Source organism: Chelonoidis abingdonii, chromosome 2 (assembly GCF_003597395.2).
Source record: "Chelonoidis abingdonii isolate Lonesome George chromosome 2, CheloAbing_2.0, whole genome shotgun sequence".
Taxonomy (NCBI): domain Eukaryota; kingdom Metazoa; phylum Chordata; order Testudines; family Testudinidae; genus Chelonoidis; species Chelonoidis abingdonii.
Window position 1 is genome coordinate 205,883,161 of NC_133770.1, and position 26,329 is coordinate 205,909,489.

Genomic DNA, 26,329 nt, shown 5'->3' on the forward strand with positions numbered 1-26,329 from the left:
GCTTGACTTTGCAACCTAAATAATGTTCATTTGATTGTTTTGGGCATGTAATTTTAGGATTTTTTTTTTTAAAGGAAAAAAAAGGTAAAAAAACAAGTTCTATTAGGTAGACCAGTAACAACCACTCATACCATGTAACAGCAGGGTTTGAACCCTAAACCTTCAACACTGCAGTACACATTTGTACCAATCAAACTATAAGACTTCATTAGCTGGCAGCTCAAAAGGGCTTTATCCCAAGGTGGGGGAAGTAGTCATTAGTGCCATATGTCACTGGGGGGAGGTGGGGGGTAAGCTCTCCGTGCCCACTACTGTAGGTGCTCAGTCAAATCCCAGGTAGTCTTAGTGAAGCATAGGCCCAACTCTTTAGAAAGCTAGTTAGTTATTTTGATATGCTGCCAAAATTTTCCTGAGCAGCACAAGTGAGAGAAAGGAAATAATTATTTTCAATAATTTATCAACTCAGCCAAATCTGAATAATATTTCACAGAACGAGTGGAAAGCATATCTTTAGCCCCCAAGATTTATCCCTGCCAAGTTTCAAAGAAGTGCCACAAACAAGAAAAGTGTTAAAGCTTCTAAGTAAAAAAAGTCACAGGCATCTTTTATAATTGAAAGTGTTAGGCAATCTAAATTTAGGGGTTGCTACCTGTTTGCAGATAATCTGCAGAACATTAAAATGGGCAGAAATTCAATTATTGAAGGCATCTCTAATAATACTTTCAGCACATTCAGGTACAGAACATAAACCCATTTAATCTTGAAGTTATCATGTAATGACACTACATATCAGTGATCACAAAAAACAAGAACAGTTTGGGACCTTTCTACATAAACTACAACTTCAATACAATTTAACACTGTCGAAGTGCTGCACTGTGATCAATCTGAGCTTTGCTGTACAGTGCTCTCAGGCCCTGATCCTACATCACTGCAGTCACTGGAAGTCCTTCCATTGACTTCAATGGGTACAGGACCAGGCCCTTGGTCACCTGAACAAACTTTACTAACAAACTTCTTATCGGAAACAAGAGCGTTGTGGAGTTCAAATGGCATTTCCGAGAGCATGCAGATTACTGAAAAATATTTAAAAACCAGGTTCAGACAATCTTCTATATACACAAAAGTCCATCTGTCGCAGATAGGCAACTGTAACTCAGATTCATGAGCTTGCCCTAGTTTTTGGTAGTGTCCTGCACACTTCTAATAATTAAAAAATAAACATAAAAAAATAGTCGCCACAATGGTTTTACATCACTCCAACTTGTACCAGGATGCAATCTCTTCTTGCTTCTTCCAGTATTGTTCTTTTCACTGTTGCTTTTCAAATGCAAAAACCAAGTAAATACCTATGAAAGAAGAAAATATTTAAAACGTGCATTACTTCCTGCTCTCCAAAGGTTTCAGACATAAACACAAACATTTCCCTCTCTCCTAAGCTGTTGCAGAACAAATTCTATTTACTAAAAGAAACTGCAACAATGGCTACCCCATCAGTTACCATTTCTTATTACAGCAAATTTTTAAAAGCAACTTCTAGTATTGCACCTGCAACTTTTGTATGCAAAAACCTACGTCTCCATTCAAACGTATTTTTGTATTTAAGAGGCGGGGTTGGATTTCTTCTGAAAGCATAACCACAAATCTAAGATACAAAATATGAATCTAAAATTAAATGCAGAGTAATTATCAATAAGTATTTTAAATGCAGTTAGTAACACAGTATTATCAGCTTAATGCCGGGGTGGGCAAACTTTTTGGCCTGAGAGCCACATCTGGGTATAGAAATTATATGGTGGGCTATGAATGCTCACCAAATTAGAGCTGGAGTGCAGGAGGGGGTGAGGGCTCTGGCTGGAAGTGCAGACTCTGGGGTGGGGCCTGAAATGAGGTGTTCAGGGTGCAGAAGGGGGCTCTGGGGTGGGACTAGCGATGAGGGGTTTGGGGTGTAGGAGGGTCCTCCGGGCTGGGACCGATTCAGTGGATGGGAAGGAGATCAGGGCTAGGGCTGGTGTGCAGGCTCCAGGCGGCGCTTACCTCAAGCAGCTCCTGGACGCAGAAGCATGTCCCCTCTCCAGCTCCTACGCGGAGGTACAGCCAGGCAGCTCTGCTGCGCGTTGCCCCGAATACAGGCGCTACCCCTGCAGATCCCATTGGCCACAGTTCCTGGCCAATGGGAGCTGCCGGGGCAGCATGCAGAGCAGAGCTCCCTGGATGCCCCTACACATAAGAGCTGGAGGAGGGACATGCTGCTGCTTCCAGGAGCTGCGCAGAACAGCCCTCGATCCTGTTCCCCAGCTGGAGCACAGCAAGCCCCAGACCCCGGTCCCCAGCGGGAGTTCAAGGGCCGGATTAAAACAGCTGGCGAGCTGGATACAGCCCACGGGCCCTAGTTTGCTCACCCCTGGCTTAATGCAACATTAATTGCAGTTAAACATTCACATTTCATTACCAGAGTTCTTGACATGCCAACTTAACTCTGCTCCCTTTAATGTATGAGAGACAGTCTTCAAATCACAATTTATTCAATTTATAGGTGCACATAAGGTAATATCAACCCTAAGTTTAAAGACTTATTTCTATATAATGGGCAGAACTAAGGTTGTGTTCAACTCTGTACAATTAAAAATAAGGAGATCTGACTAAAATCCAAAAGAAAAAGTTGAAGTTTGCTAATTTTAAAAAAGCAAGACCTGAAAACATATTGCTGAGTTGGAGTTTACAGCTACTAGCCAGCATTTGTCAACTGCAAGATGTACCTTCAGTGCAGTCTTGGCTAGAGTGACAATCCTCAGAAATACTTAATTTGGTATGTCAAAGAAAGATATATGGGACAGTGAAATCTGTGGAGACCCATATGTTTTATAGTAACAGAGACGTTCATTTATTATGTCAGAAAGTGCTGCAAGACCAATTTCTTATGAGAACAAACAGAATCCAATTTGACAGTTATTATGGGCTTCCAGCTGGCATCAAATATATTTGTTTATGATACGATAAGTCATTGCTAGAAGGTTGCTCAATCTATACAGTAAGCCTGAATGCCTTTTCCAACAGTGAAACAAAATGTTATTTTTTTTAATCTGATCAAGCTATGACTACATCCTACTCCTTATAGGCACTATTCCTCAATCTGTCTCTAATGGAAAGAGAAAAAAAATACTTTACAAAAATGTGAAAACCCACATTTATGAGATTATAATAACTGCTGAAAAAAAGAAAAATTTTGTAGTTATAGGAGTTTTCCATGTTTTCCCTTTACAGCTGGACTGATGTATGTTTATCTAAAATGAAATAGTCATAATAAGATCACAGTTTGGTTTGTACAACCAAAGCACTAAAGGGGAGTAAACAATTATTTGAAGAAAATTAAGTCACCTGGTCTATGAGAAAAATTGTGACCCAAGACTGTATGAAAACTCATGTGATAAATAAGGCCTTTTTTTTTTTTTTTGAACACACTTCGGAGGATGCCAACACATACGAAACTCTAGAAAAACATTACTCTGATAGTATATGGCTTTTTGTCTGCCATAAGTTATATGAAAACGGTCTCTCGAAAGGAAATCTTTTTTCTAATCAACTTCTTTTCTTCTTTGGAAAGAATTTCAGAAGAAAAAAAATCTTTAAAATTTTGTGATTTAGAAAAGTTTCTATGACCTCTCTTTAAAAACATTCAGAATGTATGTAACAATGTTGTATTACTTAAAAAAGCCTATACAACATCAGATTGCAGCCTCTATCACCCTCAGACTTCTTATTTTATTCCTAACCTGCTTGTGTCTGAAGCATAATAACTACTGAGAAAAGCAATATGCAATATCAACAGCCCTCAAGAAAATAATCGGGTTTGCTTGATAATTCCTTGCTAATATTTTTACTTGGTTCTTTAATTCACATCAAAAGTTGAAATTTCTATTTTATTAAATTTTTACAGCACAATCAGAAAAAAAGCCTGTGCTAAGGTAAGGTACATGAAAAACACTTAAGACCAAATCTATCAGCCTTCAGGGTTTCCATTCCATCTTCACTACATAAAAAGCCTTCTCCCAAACTATGCATTTATTCCTCAGAGTTTTGACCATTGTAAACTTCTTCTGTTAAGTATATTTAAATTGAAACCCAGGTATAGAGAACTAAATCCATATTTAAGCACCTAAATTAAAAGGAATCTGATTTTCAAAGCTATTGAACACAAAAATGGGTACCTTTTATTTAGTGCTTAACCTTAGGTCACCAAGTTTGAAAGTATGAAAGTATCTGCTTAATTGTTACACTTATTCACAATGTCGAAGGCAGTCATGTTATTTATTAAACAGTTTTGATAAACAATAGTATTCAAACTTTGCAAACAGTACTTACTTGTTGCTTCCCATTCAGATTTACTCAAGGTTCCCTTTAAAGAAATTGATAACAAGGCAATATCACAAATGGAGTATGATAAAATATAAATCAAACATTCCCCATAATCATGAATATTTTGAACAGTTAGTAACAAAAATACTTGTCTAAGAAACCAAGCTGCTTTTTCTTTACATAGGTGATCAATTAAATTAATCTATCAACTAATAGGAAAATTTCTTTTTCAGTCATCTGCAGGTTTGAGATAATAGCTTAGCTAACTCTTTTATTCAGTTTTTCCCTCTTGATATAGGGTTTTATGTTACACTATCACTACATTTTTACTATAAGGATCAGACCTTTATTTAAATATATCAGTGAGTGGATAAACAAGTACTAGAAAAATAATCTCAGTTTAAAGGGAAGAATGTTTCAATCTATGACTTACATTCTACACGGATACACTACCCTTTAGTATAAAGGACAATTAAACATCAGGTCTCTTGCAAAAGAGAGCGGGTACTGGTCATTCTAAACTATAGTTGTTTCTTTGAAGAATATAGTAAGTTTTCCATTTAATTTTAACATTGATTTTTATAAAATTTAATATGCCATTAAATAAATTGTCTACTGAGACCCTAATTTTCAGAACACTTATGTATGTACTTTATACAGATGAAGAATTCCATGACTTCAATCAGGGCCGGTGCAACCATTTAGGTGACCTAGGCGGTCACCTACGCCACTGGGATTTGGGGGGCACCATTTTCTTCGGCAGCGACCGCGGCAGCCAGATCTTCGGCCGCCCCGGTCGCTGCCGGCATTTAGTTAAGCAGCCACGGCGTGCTCGGGGAGGAGGCGGGGCAGGGGTGAGCTGTTTCACTTCTCCCGCCTCCCAGGCTTGCAGTACTAGTCAGCTTAGGCGCCGCAAGCCTGGGAGGCGGGAGAAATGAAGCAGTGATGGCATGCTCGGGGTGCTCGNGGGGGGGGGGCGCTACGCAGGGGAACTCCCTGCCCCAGCTCATCCCTGCCCTGCCTCCTCCCAGAGCACGCCTTGGCCGCTTCACTTCTCCTGCCTCCCAGGCTTGCAGCACCTAAACTGATTGGCGCCACAAGCCTGGGAGGCGGGAGAAATGAAGCAGTGATGGCATGCTCGGGGTGCTCGTGCGCGGAGCAGGGGTGAGCTGGGGCGGGGGGGTGCCTCAGGGCGGAGGTGGGGAGCTGCGTGGAGGGGGGCGCGCCTCAGGGAGGGGGCGCGCAAGGTGGAAGTTTCGCCTAGGGCGCGAAACATCCTTGCACCAGCCCTGACTTCAATGGAACTGAAGTTAAGCAGAATCCTAAGTGTTTGCAAGTCTAGACCCTACGTTTCACTGAACACATTTTGCTTCTGACAAGATTCTATCACTTAAATAAAAACCACTTACCAGAGGTAACTTTGGTCTGCCATCTTTCATGAGCTTTTCCGCATGCTCATAATCATCAGGTTTATCAGAGACAAGTTTGGAATTATCATTTGCAGGATATGGCTGAAGAAAAGACATAAGTTACTACATAATGACTAGATGTTTAAAAAAAAACAAATAAGTGAACAAAAAAAGGTGTCTCCTACATAAGAGTATGCCTACACCTCAACAGAAAATAGGCTTGTGCCACCTGACTTTAGCTAACAGGGCTCAAGTTAAGGGAATGTTTAATTGCAATGTAGACATTCAGGCTCAGGCTGGAGCCCAGGCTCCAGCCCAAATATCTACACCACAATGAAACAGCCCCTTAGCCTGAATCCCACAAGCCAAAGTCATCTGGAACAGGTTATAGGTTTTTAATTACACTGTAGACATACCCTGAAAGATGCCTTAAAGGGAGCTCAATACCTATGAAAAAAGTCAATTTGCAGTTATTTCAATGCCTACCATTAGATATCCAAGTCTGAAAATTTGCCTTCTGGAAAAAAAAAAATTAAACCAATTTTTATGCTCAAGCAGATGTATACGAAATCCTATTTAATTACGTCAAACAGTGAACTAGAACTGACTACTACTTACTGCAGAGAAATGATAGATATGTATCTCTATCTATAGAGCTTATCGATCACATTCACTATTGTAAGACTGTCCCATCACTGTTCTGTAATAGGGTAAAACTGATAAGATTGAAATGGCTGCCGAACTGTTTGCTCCAAGTACTGGAAATGAAGTCCTATGCAATTCTGAAGTTATAAAAATAGATGAATGCTCAAAACATCAAAAATGAGACATGACATAGCTATCATTTTTAAACAAAGTTACCAATTAGAGTTTTAAAATAGATTTAGTACTTGTGAAAGATTCTAGATACCAGAAAGTGATTTTTTACTTATTCACAGTTCAGCTGTAGGACAGGTACCAGTACAAGTTCCTGCACACTGCCAGGGAAACTCACCACAATCCTGTTCATGAATTACCCAGAGGCCCAATGCTAGAAAAGGTATATCTACAGTACAAAATGATGTCAACCTATGGCATGTCAACACACAGCCACCGCAGTAATTAAATCACTTTTGCATGTCCACACTATATTCTTTGTGTCGGCGGTGCATGGCCTCACCAGTATAGCGCTTGCACCAATTTACTGTTAGTCTGGGGCACTGTGGGACGACAACAATAGACGTAAGCAACGCAGTGTCTGTACGAACATCTACACCTAACTACATCGACCTAAGCACTACACCGCTTGTGGAGGTGGAGTTAAGTCAACATGGCAGGCAAGTTACATCGGTAAGAGTCACATTTTAGTGTAGCTGTTTATAGAGTTATGTTGATGTAAGCTGCCTTATGTTGACCTTCGTAGTGTGGACCAGGGCTTTGTCTAGTATACTATCACAGCTATCAACTTGGATGGGCATCAGTCATCATGTTTAAAAAATAAAAGTCTACAAACACGACAAACTACTATCATTTCACACAAGCCATCACAAAAATGTACAGTGCATCTGTAACACATAATTTATATAGTATTTACATCTCCAGTGTTTGTCCTTTCTTGATGCTGCCATTGCAAAAACCTTGCTTCTGACCTTAAGCATTGTAGCATTCTTTTCATCTTGACAGTTAATCCAAAATACTGTGGCAAAACCATATTCTTCTCTCTGATCCTTTTCCCCCTCCTTGAATCCTTTCATTAGCTTCCTTGCAAAATTAACCTACTATCCTTGTCTTCATTTTTCAACACATCTTTAATCTTGTTTCCTCTTATTCTCAACTCTTGCTCTTCATTCTGCTTACTCTAAATTTTCTGCTCTTCCGGTATAAGCAAATTCTCTCCTGACAGATTATGGCTAGGTCTTCACTAACCAAAAAAAGGTGTGATTTTATTATGGTGTAACTAATGCTGGTTAGCTATTCTGCTGTACAAACATAGTGGAGACAAGGCCCTTTAGTTTTACTGCACTGTAAACTAGGCACGATCAACCATGGTCAGGAGTGTGTGTATAGTGCTAACCTCTCCGGGTTTGGAAAACTGACTGAAGCTGCAGAAGACACACACACTCCCGTTCCTTGGGGGAACCAAGTGTAAGTGAGACACTCCGGGACATAGCTATAAGACTAGTTATGGATTTACATTTAAAAGAATAATTGTCCTGTACATACAAAGTATTTATTTTTGTACACAATTCAATTCTTGCTCGGTTTTCTAATAAATAGGTTTCTTGCACACAAAAAAGGTAATTTTATGACAGACAACAGCAAGTCCTTCTATTCCAGTTCTTCCTCTTGTTTATAATGGAGGCATCGGACCACTCTTTACAATGAACAGTTATTTATTAGCACCAGATATTACAAATATATATATATACACACACACACAAACACACCCCTATATAAAAAGATAAGCAAATACAAAGCACAAGTGTGTAGAACCTGTTAAATGGAAATTACAAGTATAACATGCATAGTTGCCTAGTAACCTAATACAAAAACTTGTCCTCAACAGAATATACTTGAAACTCGTTAGCTACAAAATTTAGAAGATTAACTGCTTTCAGCAGCATGCCATAGGAACTATTTGACTCCTACAATGCCAGCACTTGACTAGTAGTCATAATTTATTGCCCAAAGCTACTGCTAAAACTAGATCAACCCCAGCAAAAAGCAAAACACTATTTAAATGAAAGAATGAGTTTTTTAAAATCAGCATTTTTATATTTACCTCCAAAGCCTGCATTCGCTTTAACAGCATTTTATTTTCCTCATTCTTAATCTTTTCTTCGTAGAATTCCCGAAATGTCATTTTGTAGACTAGTTTCATGCCATATTTTTTTGCCATTCTGTGAAAAAGCAACAAAAGCCTGAGTTTATCATAGTTGATAGTTTTGACTCAGAGGGACATCATATGGTCTTCAGTAGAACTGAAACCTCTAACATTATATATTTATGGCTTTTATCAGAAAGGCTGGAAAAGTCCACACTGCCATCAAATATCCATTTTCAAGGAGTTATGTCATCAAAAATTCTCTGCTCTAAGCCTGGGTATAAATATTTCTGACTTGGTCAGAGCAATTTCTCTTTCCCTGAAACACAAAAGTTTAGATGACAACTCAATCTGAATTTGGAGTAAAAAACTTTTTTTTCTTCTCTCATTATGCCCCTGCATCAAAATCACTACTATGACTCCTTGAACCCATGAAGAGTTCTATCAACTTAAATGGGATTCTGCACAGGTCTATACTAACAGAACCTAATACTAGAGCTGGGCCTATAGGAATCAGAGGACTTTTGCCTAATTATTATTATTGTTTATTTGTATTACCATAATGCCTAAGAGCCCTGATTATGGACCAGGACTCCATTGTACTGCACTCAGTACAGAGAGAATAAAAAGAGAGTCCCTTCCCCAAGTATAAGACAAGAAACAACAGATAGATATAGACGTGGAATACAAGGAAACAATGAGACAGTATTGGTCACCATGAGAGGCACTAGTATTAGCATATCAGCAGTCCAACTCTTGTCAAGTTTGAGGCATCACTGCAAAGGCGAGACCTTTAAAAAGGAATTTTAAGGATAACAAGGTAGCTTTGTGGGTGTTTACATGGATCTAAGAAATTAACAAGTGGGCACTGAAGGCTGGCATTACTGGCCAATCAGCAGGAGCTGACATTTCAATAGTAAATGACAGATGACTAGGAGGGTGGGGATGGGCCTTGAAAGCGAGTACAAAACATCTAATGTTTGATGTGAGAAAGGGAAGCCAGTGAAGTGATCCAAAGAGAGAAGTTACGTGGTCAAGGCAGTGGGCTAGAATAATATTCTTTGCAACAGCATTCCAAATGGATATGAATGGGCAAGACTGCATTTGTCAAGGCCAGAAAAAAGAATGTTGCAGTAATGGAGACATGAAATGGTGAGAACCTGGACAAGCTGTATGGATGGATAGGAAAGACTGTACTTTACATGTAAGAGAATCTATAAGATTGAGATAGAGTCTGGACGCAAGGATCTAGAAAGGTCTGAGTCAAAGATGAAGGACTAATTATTGACGTGGGCAACAAGCAAGATGGTTGTCCTTCAGCTAACGATTTAAAAGTCACAAGACAGAGGCCAAGATTTCATTTTGGACAGAAGGATGACGGTCCGGGGGGAAGAGATAGATCTGAAAGCTGTCACTATAGAGAGGATAGTTGAATTTGTGCTGCAGATTGGAGATTCTCTTCTTTACACTTCAGATAAAGAGACCAATGACAGAGCTTTGTGAAAGCCAGACAATGCTGGACGTGGGGAAAAGGTGGATACACTGAAGGACTTGCTGAAGGGGCAATTAAAGAGGTAGGAAAAGAACCAAAAGAGGACAGAGTAACAGAAATCAAGGGACAAGAAGAGCATGATGATGGTGTCAAAGGCCACTGACAGGTTGAGGATGAAGAGTACTGGTTCTGAGCTTCACCTAGGAAACCATCATTAAAGACTTTGTCAAGAGCCTTTTCAGTGGAGTGCAAGGGGCAGATATTAGACTGAGGAGAGTCTGGGATGGAACTGAAGGAGAGAAACTACAGACAGCAATTCTAGATAACATTTTCAATTAGCTTAGACCTTGTCTACACTATGGGGGGAGATTGATCTAAGTCAATAACGTAGCTGAAGTCGACATACTTAGATCTACTTACCATGGGGTCCACACTATGCTATGTCAATGGGAGACGCTCTCCTGTCGACTCCCCTTGCACTTCTCGTTCAGGTGGAGTACAGGAGTCGACAGGAGAGCGATCTGCGGTTGATTTAGTGGGTCTTCACTAGACCCGCTAAATCGACTGCCGACACATCACTCACTGGGCATCCCCCTCCAGTAAGTGTAGACAAGCCCTCAGACACGAAAGGGAGATGGGACAGTATTTGGAGAGGCAAACGGTGTCAAGAGTGGCATGTTTTATTTCTTTTGGGTTTAACACAGGAGAGGTTGAAGCATGCTTGTATTATGAGCAGAAACAGCAAGGGGTTAAGGAAAAAGGTAAGGGAGGAGATAAGTATGGGTGAGAGAGATCAGGAGATAGGATGGGTTCAGTGCACAAAGTGGAGAGGTTAGAGAAGAAGACAAGGGAGAAAGAAGAGAATGTGGGAAGGAAAGGCAAGCTGTGGGCAGAGGAAGGTCACATTATCTTTTGTCAATTTCTGAAACTTATTTAGTGTTAGATTTTTTAAAATCTGTTTCATATATAATGAAACAACTATTAAAATTCATTTTGTACATATGTATAAATTCCCACACACACACACAAGAAGTTAGCTGAAAGTGAGATTTTTAGCTAGATGCATATTTACATATCCTCACACACAGACCATAGAGCAGTGTTTCTCAACTACTACTCTGTAGAAGCCTCCTGGATTCATGAGATTTCACTGACACAGTTTAGGAAGACAGCAAGTCAGTCCCTGATATCAAAAAGTTGAGAAACACTGCTGGAGTATATACTATTTCAGAGGAAGTCTCTGGAGGAAAAAAATTGGGCTTTTTACCTTCTTTAGCTTCATTATGATTTGAAAAGAAGGCCTGAAAGAAAGAAGGCCCATTTCACAATTAACCCCAATAATAAGAGTTCTGTAGGACAGATTATGCCTTCAGTGACTCCCGTACAACCCTACAGCCTGCAACTAGTTGTGCTTTAGTAAGCATTTATATCAATAGACTGACAAGTCTGAACAGAATCCTCAGCATTCTTAGATATGTTGGCTCTACAAGCCTAACAGTGGCTTTTTTTATTCTATCCATATACATCACATGGGCAGATCACTTCACTTTTTTAGTGTTACTTTTCAGAACAGAAATGCTCCCTGAAGGGTAAAATCCTGGTTCCAGTGAGTCAAACAGTTTTACACTGACTTCAACAAAGCAAGGATTTCTCCCCAAGTATCTTAGCATTTTAAGTAATAGCAGCAGGGGAAATTAGTTCATTCTGAGGCACAACTGAAATCAGCAGGGTCCTGTTAAAAAACATGGAGGTCTTAAAATAGTTGGCAGCACAGTATAACCAATTTACAAATACCATAAAAATATAAAGTTTTAGCTACCTGATCAAGAATCTGAAACACTGTTTTACACCAGCATCTTAATTTGGGGTTACTACTCGGGATCTGAAGATAGATTTTTTATTGCAAGAATTTTCACTACCAATACTCCAAATATGAACCAGATTTGAGAGAATAATAATAAAGCATTTTAAGTAGTATATCCTGATATTACAGTAATGCCTGCTGGTAGATTTCTGCTAGACAAGTGCTCATATAATTCTTCAAAAATTGATTATATAATGAAGTCAGAAGTAAACTTACTCTATCAGCAAAGGAAAATAAACCAAGAACTCAGGGACATCAACCACTCCTTCCAAGTTAAAGTCATACTTGCAGCCAAACAAGGGATACTCCCCCTTCTTCTCAAACTGTACGGTGTACACATCATTCCCAAATGAATCCGTTTCTGAGGCTTCAAGTCGCTTTCTACATAAAGATATATAAAAAGAGTAATCATTGCTAAATACACCGTTATTCCCATTTTGCAGATAAAGAAACTAAAGAGAGGTGCAAGGACCTTGGACAAGGTCACAGAAGGACACAGTCCATTCCAATGCCCTATTCTCTGCACTGCACCATCTCCCTTAATAAATTTAGCCATCAATTAGGACTAATAAAAACATGGGAATGAAAAAGTTTTTATTCAAATTTCAACAGTCTGAAGATAATGGGTTATAACACTCAAAGGGGTCAAGAATTAGACAAACATGGAAACTGAACTCTTTATCCTTTAGAGGCAGTTCAGGCTTAGAAATAGGCAGATTCAAAAGTGTCATAGAGGAAGCTTGCAGCTACAGCCCACACTGTACTTCTTTTGTCACCAATTAAATCAATACAGAAGCATTATGTGCTAGGAACTGTAGTACCCTGAGGGCACACCTCCCTATGAAAGATGAGGGTGGATGCAATCTGCTCCATTTTATTCAAATTACTATATGCCTGACTCTCCCAACAAGCAGGCAACACAGGCCCTCAGCTGGAAACATTTTGCTGTAAAATTCATCAAGGGCACTCAAACAGTGACTCTCCTTTACATTTGATAACATTTCATACAATTTTAAAAATTAATAGAATGAATAGTACTTACACAAGCTCAAAGCTATTTGGAGTTGTGCCAATAAAATACCCTCCAGGACAGAGATTCCCACAAGCATTTTTAAGCATCATGTCAGCCTGCTCATATGTCTCAAATGAGTAATGGTAAACAAACTGACAGCTGCATATGTCGAAACACATATGTGGATCACTGTAACTGTCAGACAAAAGTTCCTGAAATGGATTAAAAAGAGTTATGAGACATATACCAAAGGCTGCAGAAACAAAAAAAGTGGTTTGTGTTAATCCTCCAGCAGTGCATGCCAATCCCAGAATCCAAGTACTTGAAAGAAAAAAAAAAGTTTTTCCCTCTTCCCTCAGCAAATTCAGACACAAAGTACTGCTTGGTAGAAGGAGAAATAAAATGAAATAGAAAGCCCATTAGGTTACAACTTTTAGTTTCCAAAATAAATTCTAGTATTGTTACTGAGAGTTCAGCTGCAAGTGAATTATGGCAAATTTTATTAAGATGAATTTTCAGTTTACAAAATTTGTAGATATTTCTACATGTTTTTGTGCTTTCTAAATAAAAACAGCAAAATAAGTGACTTCAGTTTTGAAATACAATTTACTAAGTTAAAAATAATCAATGTATCATTTTTAATCACATGGTTTTATTGCATGCACTTGCACACACACCCTTTCCCCACAGACACAATTAATCTGTGATTGCTAGAATGAGTCCTTGGAATTTGAGTCAGACTGGTCTTTCCACAAGCCTTGCTACAAGAGACCAAAGCTGTGAAAAGTTATCAAAATAAGTTCTAAATATAAGCAATATGGAAAATAAAAATGCTACTGGAAAACTTCATGCTACTGAAATGCAACATATTAGGTGAAGATTATTTAGCTCTCCTAAATTAAAGTCAGAAAGTCTTCCTCATTTGTTCTAGAGGTAGGACAGAACACAGGCCCATCAAGACAAATTTGTATAACTTCCCTAGTGGCTATGTAGCAACAGTTAGCAAAATTTTAGGAATAATATGACCCCATTAGTTAGTGGGGAAATTGAAAGGCACCACAGTTAGGTGAAAGATGTATTCATCCTTCCATGAGTACATTACCAAACAACGAAAGAGTTTGTCAGAACTCGTTTTAAGCAACTGTTCGTTAACTTATATAGTTCTAATGATTATGTAGAAAAGCCCTAAATTAGAGACTCAGCGTATAGCAAGCTGGGGTGTAAAATCTACAGCACACTAACCTGCTGTGTGCTAAGTGGCCAAAGTGCACTACGGAATGAGTGTGTGACAGCAGCGTCCACACAGCCAACTAGTGCATTGTACGTTTACACCCGCATCTTGCCACACACTAAGGCCTGGTCTACACTGGGGGAGGAGGGGGAAATCGACCTAAGTTATGGAACTTCAGCTACACGAATAATGTAGCTGAAGTCGACATACTTAGATCTACTTACCGTGGTGTCTTTATTGTGGTAAAGTTGACGTCTGACACTCCCCCGTCGACTCCGCCTACACTTCACGCTCCAGTGGAGTACCAGAGTTGACGGGAGAGCGGTCAGCGGTCAATTTATCACGTCTAGACTAGCCACGATAAATCGACCCCCGCTGGATCGATGGCTGCCCAGTGCATAATGTAGACAAGCCCTAAGTCTGCATATAGACAAGCCTTTAGTGCAGGGGTTGGCAAACTATGGCCTGCGGGCCGGATCCAACCTGCCAGCCATTTTAATCTGGCCCTCAAGCTCCTAGGGGAGCGGGGTCTGGGGCTTGCCGTACTCTGGATCGCCAGCCAGGGAGCAGGGTTAGGGGCTGCTCTGCACGGTTCCTGGAAACAGGGCATGTCTCCTCTCCAGCTCCTTCACGTAGGGGCAGCCAAGGGGCTCACTGCTCCCATCCCAAGGGAGGGCCCCACAGCTCCCACTGGCCGGAAACCACAGTCAACGGGAGCTGCAGGGGCAGCACCTGCAGACAAGGCAACAAGCAGCAGAGCCGCCTGGACGTGCCTCCATGTAGGAGCCGTTTGGGGGACATGCTGCTGTGTCTGAGAACCACTTGAGGTAAGCGCCGCATGCAGTCTGCACCCCTGAGCCACCTCCCCCAACCCCCTGCCCTGATCCCCCTCCCGCCCTCTGAACACCGGAGGACCCTCCTGCATCCCAAACTCCACATCCCCAGCCCCACTCCAGAGCACACACTCATGCCCCAGCCCTGATCCCCCTCCCATTCTCTGAACCCCTCAGTCCCAGCCCAGAGGATCCTCCTGCATCCCAAATCCCTCACCCCAAACCAACCAAAGAGCCCTCACCCCCAGAGCCTTCACTCTCCCCCCTGCACCTCAACTCCCTGCCCCAGCCCTCTCCCACACCCTGAACTCCTCATTTCTGGCCCTACTCCAGAGCCTGCAACCCCAGCTGGAGCCCTCACCCCAACCCCCAATTTTGTGGGTATTCATGGCCTGCCATACAATTTCTATACCCAGATGTGGCCCTTGGGTCAAAAAGCTTGCCCACCCCTGTTTTAGTGTAACAATTTAACCTTAAAGTGTTCCCTCCTTGAAACACTCCTGAACTTTTACTCTAGTGACATCCAACATTTATTCAAATCAGAATGCCAAGAAACTAATTACAACACTAGTAAATAAATAAAGCAGAACAACTGTACCTTGGAGCTATCAGCTGTTACAAATTCTGCATTGAAAATGTATTCATTAGAACGACACCGGGCTTTCATGTCTGCATACCGCTGTTGGCACTGTTGCATGGAAACTTCAGCAATATCTATAAAAAAAATAAACTGCATACACAAACTTCTCTTCAGATAGGAATGATTGGAGTTAGAGCTGATATACCATAGTATGAGTAAAAGCTGGTTTTCAGTAGCTATGCTGGATTATGAAGTTTTATTTATACTTATGTGGACTACAAGGAACTAGGCACATTAACTTGTTACACACATACTTAGTACTAAAAATGGCAGAGAGCCAAACCAACGTCCTTAATTTTAATTTAGCTCTCATACAATAAAATAGAAATTCCACAGAATGTAAGCTTTAATAAAAGAAATTTCTAGCCATTACAGTTGTCGTGGAAACCTTCACAATGTGAAGAGATTGACGGATGTAAAAATGATGCAGTGTTGTCTTCAAGAGTTTGCAGAGAACTCTAAAGAGTTGTAACGCCTTGTTAGACTAGAAAAAAAATGACACACTTCACCTGGATAGATATAGTTCAGTAGCACTTCAAAAACCCACAGAGTTGAAGGTTTCTTTTTCTTTACACTTGCAGATAAAAGGTGCTTAGTTGAAATTACTGAGGACATTCAGGGCTGCTCTGTGCTACAAAGTAGCTGACGGCTGTGAAAAATTTCATGCCATGGGTGATGTATATATCAGGGCTTAGATCAACTTAATTACATCACTGTAGTGTTTCTAATGTAGACATACCTCAATGTCAGCAGTAAGAAGTTTGTCTAGTGTAGACTACATCTAAGAGATGTGAATGCCACAGGCATAACTGCTGACTGAATAACGAGGACAATGAGACAGTTTTAAATACTATTAGTGTGCAATGTGTAACTGGTTTAGACCATTATAGGAAGTGTGTACACAAATCAGTTAACTGAACATGCAAATGGCCAAAAATACCCAATGAGGGTAGAAAATAACTTTGCATACTGTGGTCCTCAAGAATAATTTTCCCCTCTCTATAAAATACATAACTATTAGTAAAGGACTGTTACTATAAAGAAATCTTTATAATATACCAGATTTAAACAAAAATGCTATTTATATATGGTAAAAGGAATGAAGGGTTCAGTCAATCCGATCCCATCTCCTCTTCATAGCTAATTCTGCAGCAAAGACAATTCCAACCCTGTGACAGCACAGTAAACTGGTAAAATAAAAATTAGCCTTTTCCCTAGCATTATAATTTTTCTCAGAATCTAAAATCTCTAAAAATAGTTCCCTGCTTTTTCCATAGTAAAGAAAGTTTTCAGGACAATACCAATGCACTTGTTTTGCAGTGCTATATTGCCAGTATCTTCCTTTAAAACTTCCTTGATAAAATGCTCCAGTAACTGGAAAGCAAATTTAAGATCAAGATTATACAACTCTGTATTATTAATTCTGTAATTAACAGTTGATTAATTTGATTCTGTAATTAAGTGGTGACTAACAGTGTCTGCACTATCTACAGTGCAATTGAAAACCGATGGCTGGCCTATGCCAGCTAACTTAGGCTCATGAGGATCGGGCTAAATGGCCATTTAATTGAGGGGTAGAAATCTGGGCTCAGGCTGCAGCCTGAGCTCTGGGACCCTCCCACCCAACAGGGTCCTGGAATCCGGTCTGCAGCCCAAGTCCAAACATCTATGCCACAATTAAACAGTTCCTTAGCCTGAGTCTGTGGGCTTTTAACTGGAGTGTAAATATACGCTCCGTTTTTCATGGCAATTTTAAACAAACATTTTTACTCAATTCCAAACATTCACTTTGTATTTATGAGGTAAAATGGATGATAACTGAAAAGAAACACTAGGGACTTTCCACTCTGTTTATGCTAACAGTTTAACCAGGAACCATTATAAAATGAACATCATAAAAAAAGCCAGGGCAGAGCACTGAAATGAAGTTCCCTCACAGCAAGCACAGCATTTTTGGACATATCCAGAAAGAAAAGAACAAAGTGTTGTGTTCATGGTACATGCATACATTTCCACAGAACCTTTTGTACTGTCTCTAGAAAGTTACTTTGCCTTCTTACCTGTGCACACAAGTTTGCTGATTTTGCCTTTTTTCCATTTAAGCAGGTCTCCACCTTTGCCACATCCCAGATCCAACACAGTGATATCTCGCTTCCTACGTCGTACCTTTTCTATAAATTCACCTACAAAAGAGGAAGTACACATTGAACTAACAGTGAAGCCTCTTTCATTATACAAAGTTCTCTAAAGCATAAAGTCTGATATTTTAGAATTTCAAAATTCATTGGAAGATGACATTAGAGTTTGTTTAAAAAAAAAGTTTGATTCGAGCTCTGTATATTTCTTTTCCTGAAGTGTGTTTTTTTAAGTGTGTGTGGATGAGTGGGGGGAGGGGTGAGACTTTTTTAAAAACACATTTTATCAATGTCATAAAAGATTTGGAGGGGAAAAAAAAGAATGAATGCTTCCTGGGCTAAGTGTTGTGTGTGCAGCATAAGACAAGCCTTGGAAAGGAAGGGGTGTTTTATAGGACAGAAAAAAAAAAGCAATGTGTTGCTTTGTTTAACCCTGAGCCCAGAGGTGATTAAGAAGCAGGACTGACAAAATACAAAATGAATCTCATCCAGAATGAGGTTGGGTATGAATTATGAGCATGAGAGAGCATTCTTTTAATTAAAAGAAGGAATGAGCTACCCTAGTGGGTCTAGGAACACCAATGTGGACCAACTCAGAAATGGGTGGAGAGTGGAAAAAGGCAACAGAATATAGTATTTTTTTTTGGCTGCTATCATATTGCAAATTTATACATTTGATTCTCTCTTTACCACCCAGTCTAAGGTTTAGTAAGCATTACAAGGATTCTCCTTTCCAAAAAGAGTATTTTTTATCCCATGTGTGTTAGCTTGCATTTTTCAAAGTGGAATTTCATTTTGTTGCTTTTTATCCCTGGTATTACCCTCTCTAGGATCCTACATTATTTCTCTGCCCTAACCGGTGCTAGGATCTTATGCAAATTTATTTGATGTTAGTTTACTCCCAGTACATTCACAAAGTTATTAATTAAGCCTACGCCCAACAATATTCCTTCTGGCATACCTGCAGACCCTTCCTCCTCAACTTGATACTTCACTATTTCTTACCTTTTGTTCAGGGTCTTTTGGACAGTTTTTAATCCATGTTATAGACCATACACCCAAACAGATTTAAATTAATTCTGAATAAGATTTCAACAGACACTACACATCAAATGCTTTATAATAATCTAAATGTTACCCCTTACTGCTTTTATCCACTAATTTTTTAGTGCTAGAAGACAAATGCTATCAAGTTTTCCCTGGAAAAATCTTTTCTTTATAAATCCCTGGCACTTATTTCCCTTGGCTCTGCTATTCTTTATTTACTGATTTCTCTTAGTATTTGTTCCTTTACTTTACCCAAGTTTGAAGGAAGATTTATGGGAAAGTAAGTACCAGGATCACTTTTCAAAGTTACTACATTTTCTTTTTTCCTCTAATATTTTGTAGTTTTTCTATACTTTTAAAAATTATTGATCATACAGCAAGTACATTTGTCTCCCTTCACACTCTGACACATCAATGTTTTCAAATACTTAAAATGTACATAGTATAAAATTATTCTACATATGAAGTAATAATACCTCTAAAGGAAAAGATAATAAAAAATGAAATATTAGGACTTCTACGCGAGATTTTACAAGAACAAATTAACTCCTGAGAAACAAAGATTCTGTTTGCATGCACATGTTACTTGTGGGGGAAGGGGGGGGGTGGGGGAAAACTACAACAAGCAGATTAGCTTGTAAACTTAATATCTATCAAGTTTTCAGGAGCGTCAGCTGATGTTTAATGTTTTAAACAACATCTGACATGACCATAATGTAAGAGTATCTTATCAGGACTGGGACTCCCATTGTGCTAGATGCATAAAAGCACATAGGAAAAAGGAAGAAAAATCAATACCTTGAAAAGCTTGCAATCAAATTTTAAAAGAGCGGAACTAAATAATTTCCTCTGAGTAAAGATACGCTGTACTGAACACTAGACAGCAGAAAAATGTTTAGCTGCAGTCTTAACATGACCATGATTGTTTTGCGATGACCACAGGACATATTTGAATGTAACCAAGAAAATTAGATATACTGTATTTTATTGCAGTGTAATGACTAACTTTTCAAGTGAGGACAAAAGCAAGCAATAAAGGAGTCATACCAATGAGAAGACTCTTCATCCAGTTATTAAAATTTCTAAGGAAAAAAATGCGACTCTGGCTACGTTTTTCTAGTCCAACTTCTTGAAGTTCATTGTAATGTGCAGCTACAGTTTGCCCATGCCCTTCTTCCAAATGCTATACACAATGGAAAATAAGAGAATTAAATGAGAGAGTGTGAACACACTTCAGTGTTTAATTAAAAAGCCTGATGTTGATCTCAAGTTTTTAACACACATAAGTAGTAATGGCAAAGGTTACTGGTTTCATTTACATAAGACTATTTCCCAACTCCTCCCTTGATCACTGTCCTCAGTTCTTTAATTCCAACCAAAGAGGACACTCTTTAATATCTAAAACCATTAGTATTATTAGTTATTTGTATTGCTAGAGCACCTGAGACCCCAAGTCATAGCAAGATTCCACTATGCTAGACACTGTACAAACAGAACTGGCCAAAGTGGTTTCTGCTGAGTGATTCAAGGCATCTCTTCATTGCAGAAAGATGGTTTAAGTTCTTGAATGCTATTGCCATTGTTCACTGAAGAATCAATTTCATCCCAGTGAAGCCATGGATTTAAGGGCTGTATGTACATTCTCCAAAGGTTATTCCAAATTAGAACTTAAAAGTTTAGTATCAGAAATCCATTTTGAATTCACAGCCTCGGGGTACGTCTAAACTACAGCAGCATAGCTATGGCACTGTGCTGCAGTTATGCTACTGTAGCATTGTAATGTAGATGCTTCTTACATGAAAGGAAGAGAGAGACTTTTCCATCAATGCAGATAACCCATCTCTCCAACAACTATGTCAATCTAGCCACCTCTACACAGCGAGATAGGCTGAACTAAGTACATTACACAGAGTGCAAAAATTTTTTACAGCCCTGAGCTCTGTAGCTGTATCAACCTAGAAGTATACCCTGAACTCAGAAACCCTTTCTAAGTGTAGATCAACAAAAGATACATATGCATGGTTCATTTAATCCAACTGTCAGCTGGAGGGCCGGAGCCTCAGACCCCGGAACTCGGGGGCTGGATTAAAATGGCTAGTGTGCCAGATCTGGCCTGTGGGCCATAGTTTTCCCACCTCAGTTTAAAGTCTCTCATCATTCTAATTACCATCTTTCTTCCCAGTTCCTTCAGTTCCAACATAATTCTGTACTCAGTTTTCAGACAATAGCAGCAAATGCTAAAATTAATTTTTATGTTAAGTGGATCATGAGAGACACTGGCTGCTAAAATCTTAAACATACACTGTAAAAATGCTTGTTATAAATACTTTAAGGATCAATAAACTTCTCTAAACCCACAACCTGAAACAAAGATTTAATACCTGCCTATTATCTATTTTCAGTTATGTCTGACCAGTACTCACCACTTTTCTAGGATGATCTTCAAGTTCTGATTTTCTCTTTTTTGATGTGCTGTCCTCTTGGTCGCTAACATCTTCCTTTTCATTTCCAGCACAATGCCCTTTACCTGAAGTTGTATTATTGTCATCCGAACTGACAGCAGACTCTGCCTCTGAAGCTTTAGATGCTGTTCTATCTCCTTCCTCAACTAAGCTCTTTTCTAACTCTTGTTCTTCAGCCCTGCTCAAATCAGACATGTTGGAGGTTATTCTTCTTGTTGCTTGATCAAACAGGAATCAATGTTTTTTTCATGAATAAATTCTGTGAGAAAAGTGAGATTTGACTTTCAGTTTACAATTTATGCTTGTTCTCCCTTACATTATAAAAGCCCCATACCTAGAAACCTACAGAAACAAATTAAAATCAGTTTTTGCTACAGAGGGCACACAATCTAGCCCTCGTATTTGATTAGTCAAAAGAAGACAGCAGGTTAAAAAGTAACATTTTAAATTTATTCAGTTGCGTTTAACACAGATAACACCCAAGTTACCATACGAGTCTCTCTCTCTGTTCCAGTTTGTTCTGAGCATTTGACAGGACTTTGGTACAGCTAGTTTCACCTAAGCAGCTCTCCTGTTGGTGTGATTCTGTCTCATAAAAGAGAGGAAAGAAAAAAATTAAAATGAGTAAAACAAAGTGGTCAAAAGCAAGGGCTGGCAGAAAGGTCGGGGCTGGCATAGCCCAGGTAAGGGCCAGTCACTCCTGTCCCCAGCTGACTAGATTTCAAGCTGACGTTTTTCAGAGTCTAAAGCCAGAAGGGACCATTAGCTCATCCACTGGGTCTTCCTCCGCACCCCAGCTCTGCTCGGCTAGGACCAAGGCAGCCCGGTGACACCGCACTCCACTTTCTGGCCCGGTCCCAGCCACACTCGGGGAGTCTCACGCGCTAGTGCCAGGCCTAAGCCCCAGCAGAGGGGGAACTAGTGCGGGGCTCCGGGCGGGAAAGACCCCCCCATCTCTGACCCGCGAGCAGTAGAAGAGACTCTAGGCATGTCACCTTCACGCACCACGCCCCCCCCCCAACCTGACAACCGCGAAAGGGGCGGGGCGATGAGGATGGAACAGCTCCGCCTCCTCCCCCCAAACACCGGGCCCAGGCTCCGCCCCTTCGGCCCACCCACCAACCCTGGGCCTCTCTCTGCCCCGCCCTCGCAGGGCACATGCGGTCGCTAGCGCGAGCCCCATCCCGTTCCCCAGCAACGGCGCCCTCGCGCACCTCCCTCTTCTGCGTCCCACCTGGCAATCAGCAAGGGACGGCGCTGCGAGCCCCTCCCGCCTTGCACCACTTTGCCCCGCTCTCTTCCCCGGCAGCGCGCGCGCAGCCCTTCACTCTGTCTCCTCCCCTGCGGTGCGCGCGGGAACGTGAGCGTCGGCCCCGCCCCCAAACTTCCAGCTCTGCGGAAAGCAAATGACTCGAACCGCAGAAGCGGCGCGGGCACATGGAAGCTGTTTTCTGAAGGGCGGCTTCGCGCTCTGTGCTCCGAAGCCGGCCAGTGGCCCCCACCCGCGCGCGGCTCCTCAGGACAGAGAAACGTACTGGCCTGAGAGCCTGCGCAGCGATCACCAAACCGGGCTTTCCGCCATCCTCTTTGCGGAAGTGACGCACATAGAAAGCTGTGAGATGTTTATGTCATATCCGATGGGGGGAAGAATGAAAGCGCCGCAGTGGGGCACCAAATGCGCACGCGCATACGTGACTCCTCTCCAGTCTCGAGCGCGTCTGAAGGGAGGGAACTGGCTGCGGGGACAGCGGCCTGACGATTTCCAGGACTACAGTCCCCAGAAGGCCTTGCAGTGGAGCGTGCGCAGTGTGAACAATCGGGCCTGAAGGGGGTGGGGGTCCGGGAGCAGCTTAGTACAAGCACGTTGCCTGGAGGCAAGACAAGGCCGTTGCAGTCGGGTCCCAGCGTCCCCCCCGCGTGTGACTCTTGTGGCTCCGGCCTTATGGAGCAGCGGCCTGAACTCAAGGTACGATCCCCGCGTTCCGCCGGCAGGGGCGGGCGGCGCGTCGGGCCCGGGGGTTCCTGGTCAGCGGGGAGCGAGGGGCGTGACCCCGGGCAGCCTGACCCTCCGCTGCCCCAGGGACAGAGCTTCGGCCACTGCCTGCAGCGACTGGGACATGACGAAAAGCGGTGCGGGGAGGAGACGTGATGCGTGCCGCCCAGGGCTCCCTCTCCTCCTCCGCGCCCGGGGCTGTGGGGGTAGGAACGGGCTGCGGGCGCTCCCTGGCAAACGGCCTGGCCACTCCCTGCTTTGGAAACCCCACTTCGCTCAGGTCCCACGAGCGAAGGAGCTTGTGTGTGAAAGCTGGTGTGTAAAAGTGCTTTTGTCATCTCAGCTGTGCTCACTCCAGCATGTTTCCGTCCCCCTCGAGAAAAAAGTCTGGGTGGGCCTTGACTCGTTACACTCTCCTTGAGCTGCTCTCTCTGTGAGCGTGTTGCATCAACGCGTTACGCTTTCTATGTGAATAACTTCTGAGTTCATAGGATGTGGCTACAGCTACTGCTAGCAGAGAGGGTCATTTCAGGCAGGGACGGGAGCCTCAGATTTGAGAAATCCTTTTTCTTGTACCCCTCTTCCCATGTTCTGCTCCCTTCTTCTTCTCTGCCTCTTTTGCAATGAGGCAGCAGGAACCTGCCTATTGAGTGTTTGGGGTTTTCTTGATTCCCACCTTGGCTCGGCTAACCTTCCTAGTCACCTTGGGACCAAAGCAGAGAGTAGCTGACTGAAATCAAATTAGATAGAGAACTTTGTGTCAATTTTTGTTACAAAGTTGCTCTGGGGAACTCTCATTGGATGTTTGCTAATGACCACATGCAAGACACCAAAATGATATTCATTCATACTAGACTAAAGATACTTTGGGGGGATGTAAATATACCCATTGGCTTGGCTCCCCCTCTGTAAGGCTCAATGCCTACCCTCAGTGGGAATTGGATTCCATGCTGGTCTCTGTGTGCCTTTGTTGCAGAATTAACCTGAGCCCTTACTCAATTGTTGTTGTTAATGTGACTTCTGTCAACAAACACGCACAAAGCTCCCTGAATTTGGTGCTTTCAGTCTGAGCTAAATTGGCCCAGGTGGGGCTATGGACTGTAATCTGAGTGCTGCTTATATTGAGGCTTGTAACCTGCCCGCTTTACAGTGTGGATATAGGCTAAAGGACTGGAGTGCCACTGCTGATAGTCCTCCAGTGCCTTCCCACAATTCCCCATATATCCAGGAGCATTCGCAAGTTCTCTTACAACTCTGGGAGAGAACTATAAAGCAGGTCTGGTTACTGAAGCACTAAGAACCATGAGTTAGTTATGACCCCAAAATCTCTTAACACCTTACACTAACGTGAATGCAGCAGCTCAAGTATGGCTTTGCAATTGTGACAGCCATCACCCACAGTAGACCAACCAAGTGATCAGACACAGTCACCCAAGTTAATATTTCAGAGACTTTGTCTACACTAGCACTTTTGTTTGTGGGGAAAAAACACCCCTGACCGAGATAAGTTTCACCAACAAAAGCACCAGTGTGTACAGCTCTTTGTCAGAGGGAAATGCTCTCCTGCCAGCAGAGCTACCGCCACTCATTGGGGATGGTTTAATTAAGCTGGCGGAAGAGCTCTCTTCTGCTGGCATAGAGCGGCTACATGTGAGACCTTACAGCAGTGCAGCTGTAGCGGTACGGCTGTGCTACTGTGAGGTCCGTAGCGTAGACATAGAGAAGAGATGCTCTGACTTTCTCTTGATGGGGTATGGATACGTCTCCTCTCCCACACCTCTTCCCTGAGTTCCACACCCTTTGTTTTATAGGCTCCATGCATCAAATTGAGGTGCCACCCACACCCAAGCACCACCTTCTTATGGAGTAAAAATAAAATATCACAGCAGACTGTGCTCATGTTCATGAGTTGATTGCTGATCAAAACATGTAAGAGAGGAACAGTGAAGTAGTTAATATTGATATCTATCGGATGGCATCTGAATTAAAGTCCTGTTGCGATGAACGGGGCAGTTTGCGACTCTTAGCAATTCTATCAGGCTTACTGAAAATATGGATAGACGTAGCTGTATTTTACACTTTGTTCACTTTAAGAAGGTTATCTTTTTCAAATCTAATCTTATATTCAGGAACACAAAGTAGCTTCAAAAACAAACAACTTCAAAAAAACTGCATTTGGGTAAAAATCAGCATCCTGGCTTGCTTTCTTTGCTCTCTGGGTTTGTTCTTGAAGAGGTCGACATCTTCAAAATTCAGCTTAGTGTATACTTAAGTTTAACTGCATAACTATGTTGGTAAAAAGTGTCTCTCTTTTTTTTTTTTGTTAGCAACATGGTTATGCTGGTGTAAATTCTAGTGTAGATGCAGTTGTAGTGCTATAAAAGTGCCTATATGTTAATATAACTAAGCCTATACTATGGTGTTTTTGCCATTTTAACTATGCGGACATAGTTAAAGCAACAAAACATTTGTGTAGGCCAAGCCTCAGACTTTTACTCCTTCCCTTTATCACAGTGAATTTATTGGAAGACCACCTCAGCATTCTCCTTAAAGAGTTTGCAGAGAAAAAAGTGTCACTTTGTATTCCTACAATTCTGAGCATAACCACAACAGAAGGGCGTCGTTCCTTTCGACTTTTACTTTCCATTCCTGGAGTCAAAAATGCTAGGAGGAAGGCTCTCTCTTTTTCTGCATACTTTTAGAAGATCAGATATGTGGGTCTTCTCAGCAGTGAGTTGTTTTCATCATGTTACTCTACCTTGCAACCTTCATCTCTGTCAGACCGGTTCCCTTGAACCAAACTTTTAGGGATTTACTTGAGGTACATTGTAGTCCACAGGAGATTTGGAATCTGAGGCTGATCCTTGCCCTAAAGTGGCTGAACCAATTCGTAAAATATCAGTAGGTCTAACTAGAATCTTGATAATTCACTGTAGTGGTGACTTCCTGATGTTTTCAGTGGGTCAGCAACATTTCCAATAGACTTTCATCTCAGACTTTCACTAAGAAAATGATGATAAAAGCAGATGCTCTGACAGGAGGGTCCTCTCTA

The 26,329-nt window shown here is 41.4% G+C and overlaps 2 protein-coding genes across 6 annotated transcripts in view; one reads left to right on the forward strand and one right to left on the reverse strand.

Moving 5' to 3' along the window:
* Positions 1-736: 736 nt before the first annotated feature.
* On the reverse strand, positions 737-22,908 carry RNMT (RNA guanine-7 methyltransferase). 3 transcript variants are annotated; one of them, XM_032792015.2, is made up of 12 exons: positions 22,820-22,908; positions 21,773-21,869; positions 21,246-21,543; positions 19,870-20,005; positions 17,701-17,823; positions 15,599-15,714; positions 12,967-13,148; positions 12,141-12,305; positions 8,527-8,644; positions 5,766-5,867; positions 4,363-4,396; positions 737-1,349 (listed from the first exon to the last, which is right to left on the reverse strand). In XM_032792015.2, the coding sequence occupies exons 3-12, from the start codon at positions 21,477-21,479 to the stop codon at positions 1,312-1,314; spliced, it is 1,248 nt and encodes a 415-aa protein (XP_032647906.1). In that variant the 5' UTR covers positions 21,480-21,543; positions 21,773-21,869; positions 22,820-22,908; the 3' UTR covers positions 737-1,311. The 3 variants fall into 3 exon arrangements, with proteins under 3 accessions (XP_032647906.1, XP_032647909.1, XP_032647907.1); XM_032792018.2 differs by lacking the exon at positions 22,820-22,908 and adding an exon at positions 22,499-22,610; XM_032792016.2 differs by lacking the exon at positions 22,820-22,908 and adding an exon at positions 22,077-22,147.
* Positions 22,909-23,007: 99 nt separating this feature from the next.
* Positions 23,008-26,329, forward strand: part of FAM210A (family with sequence similarity 210 member A) — a 55,440-nt gene continuing 52,118 nt past the window's right edge. For all 3 annotated transcript variants that reach the window (XM_075062926.1, XM_075062924.1, XM_032792020.2), the window contains exon 1: positions 23,008-23,250. The gene's annotated coding sequence lies outside the window, so the exon portion shown is untranslated. The remainder of the gene's footprint in view (positions 23,251-26,329) is intronic.

Bases quoted from the DNA above. Each gene is read 5' to 3' on its own strand.
- RNMT (XM_032792015.2), bottom strand. From the start codon at position 21,479: ATGTCTGATTTGAGCAGGGCTGAAGAACAAGAGTTAGAAAAGAGCTTA. The intron at 12,306-12,966 runs GTAAGTACTATT...ATCTTTATGTAG, and splicing joins CCAAATAGCTTTGAGCTTGT to AAAGCGACTTGAAGCCTCAG. The intron at 8,645-12,140 runs GTAAGTTTACTT...GCTTTTTCACAG, and splicing joins TATTTTCCTTTGCTGATAGA to AATGGCAAAAAAATATGGCA.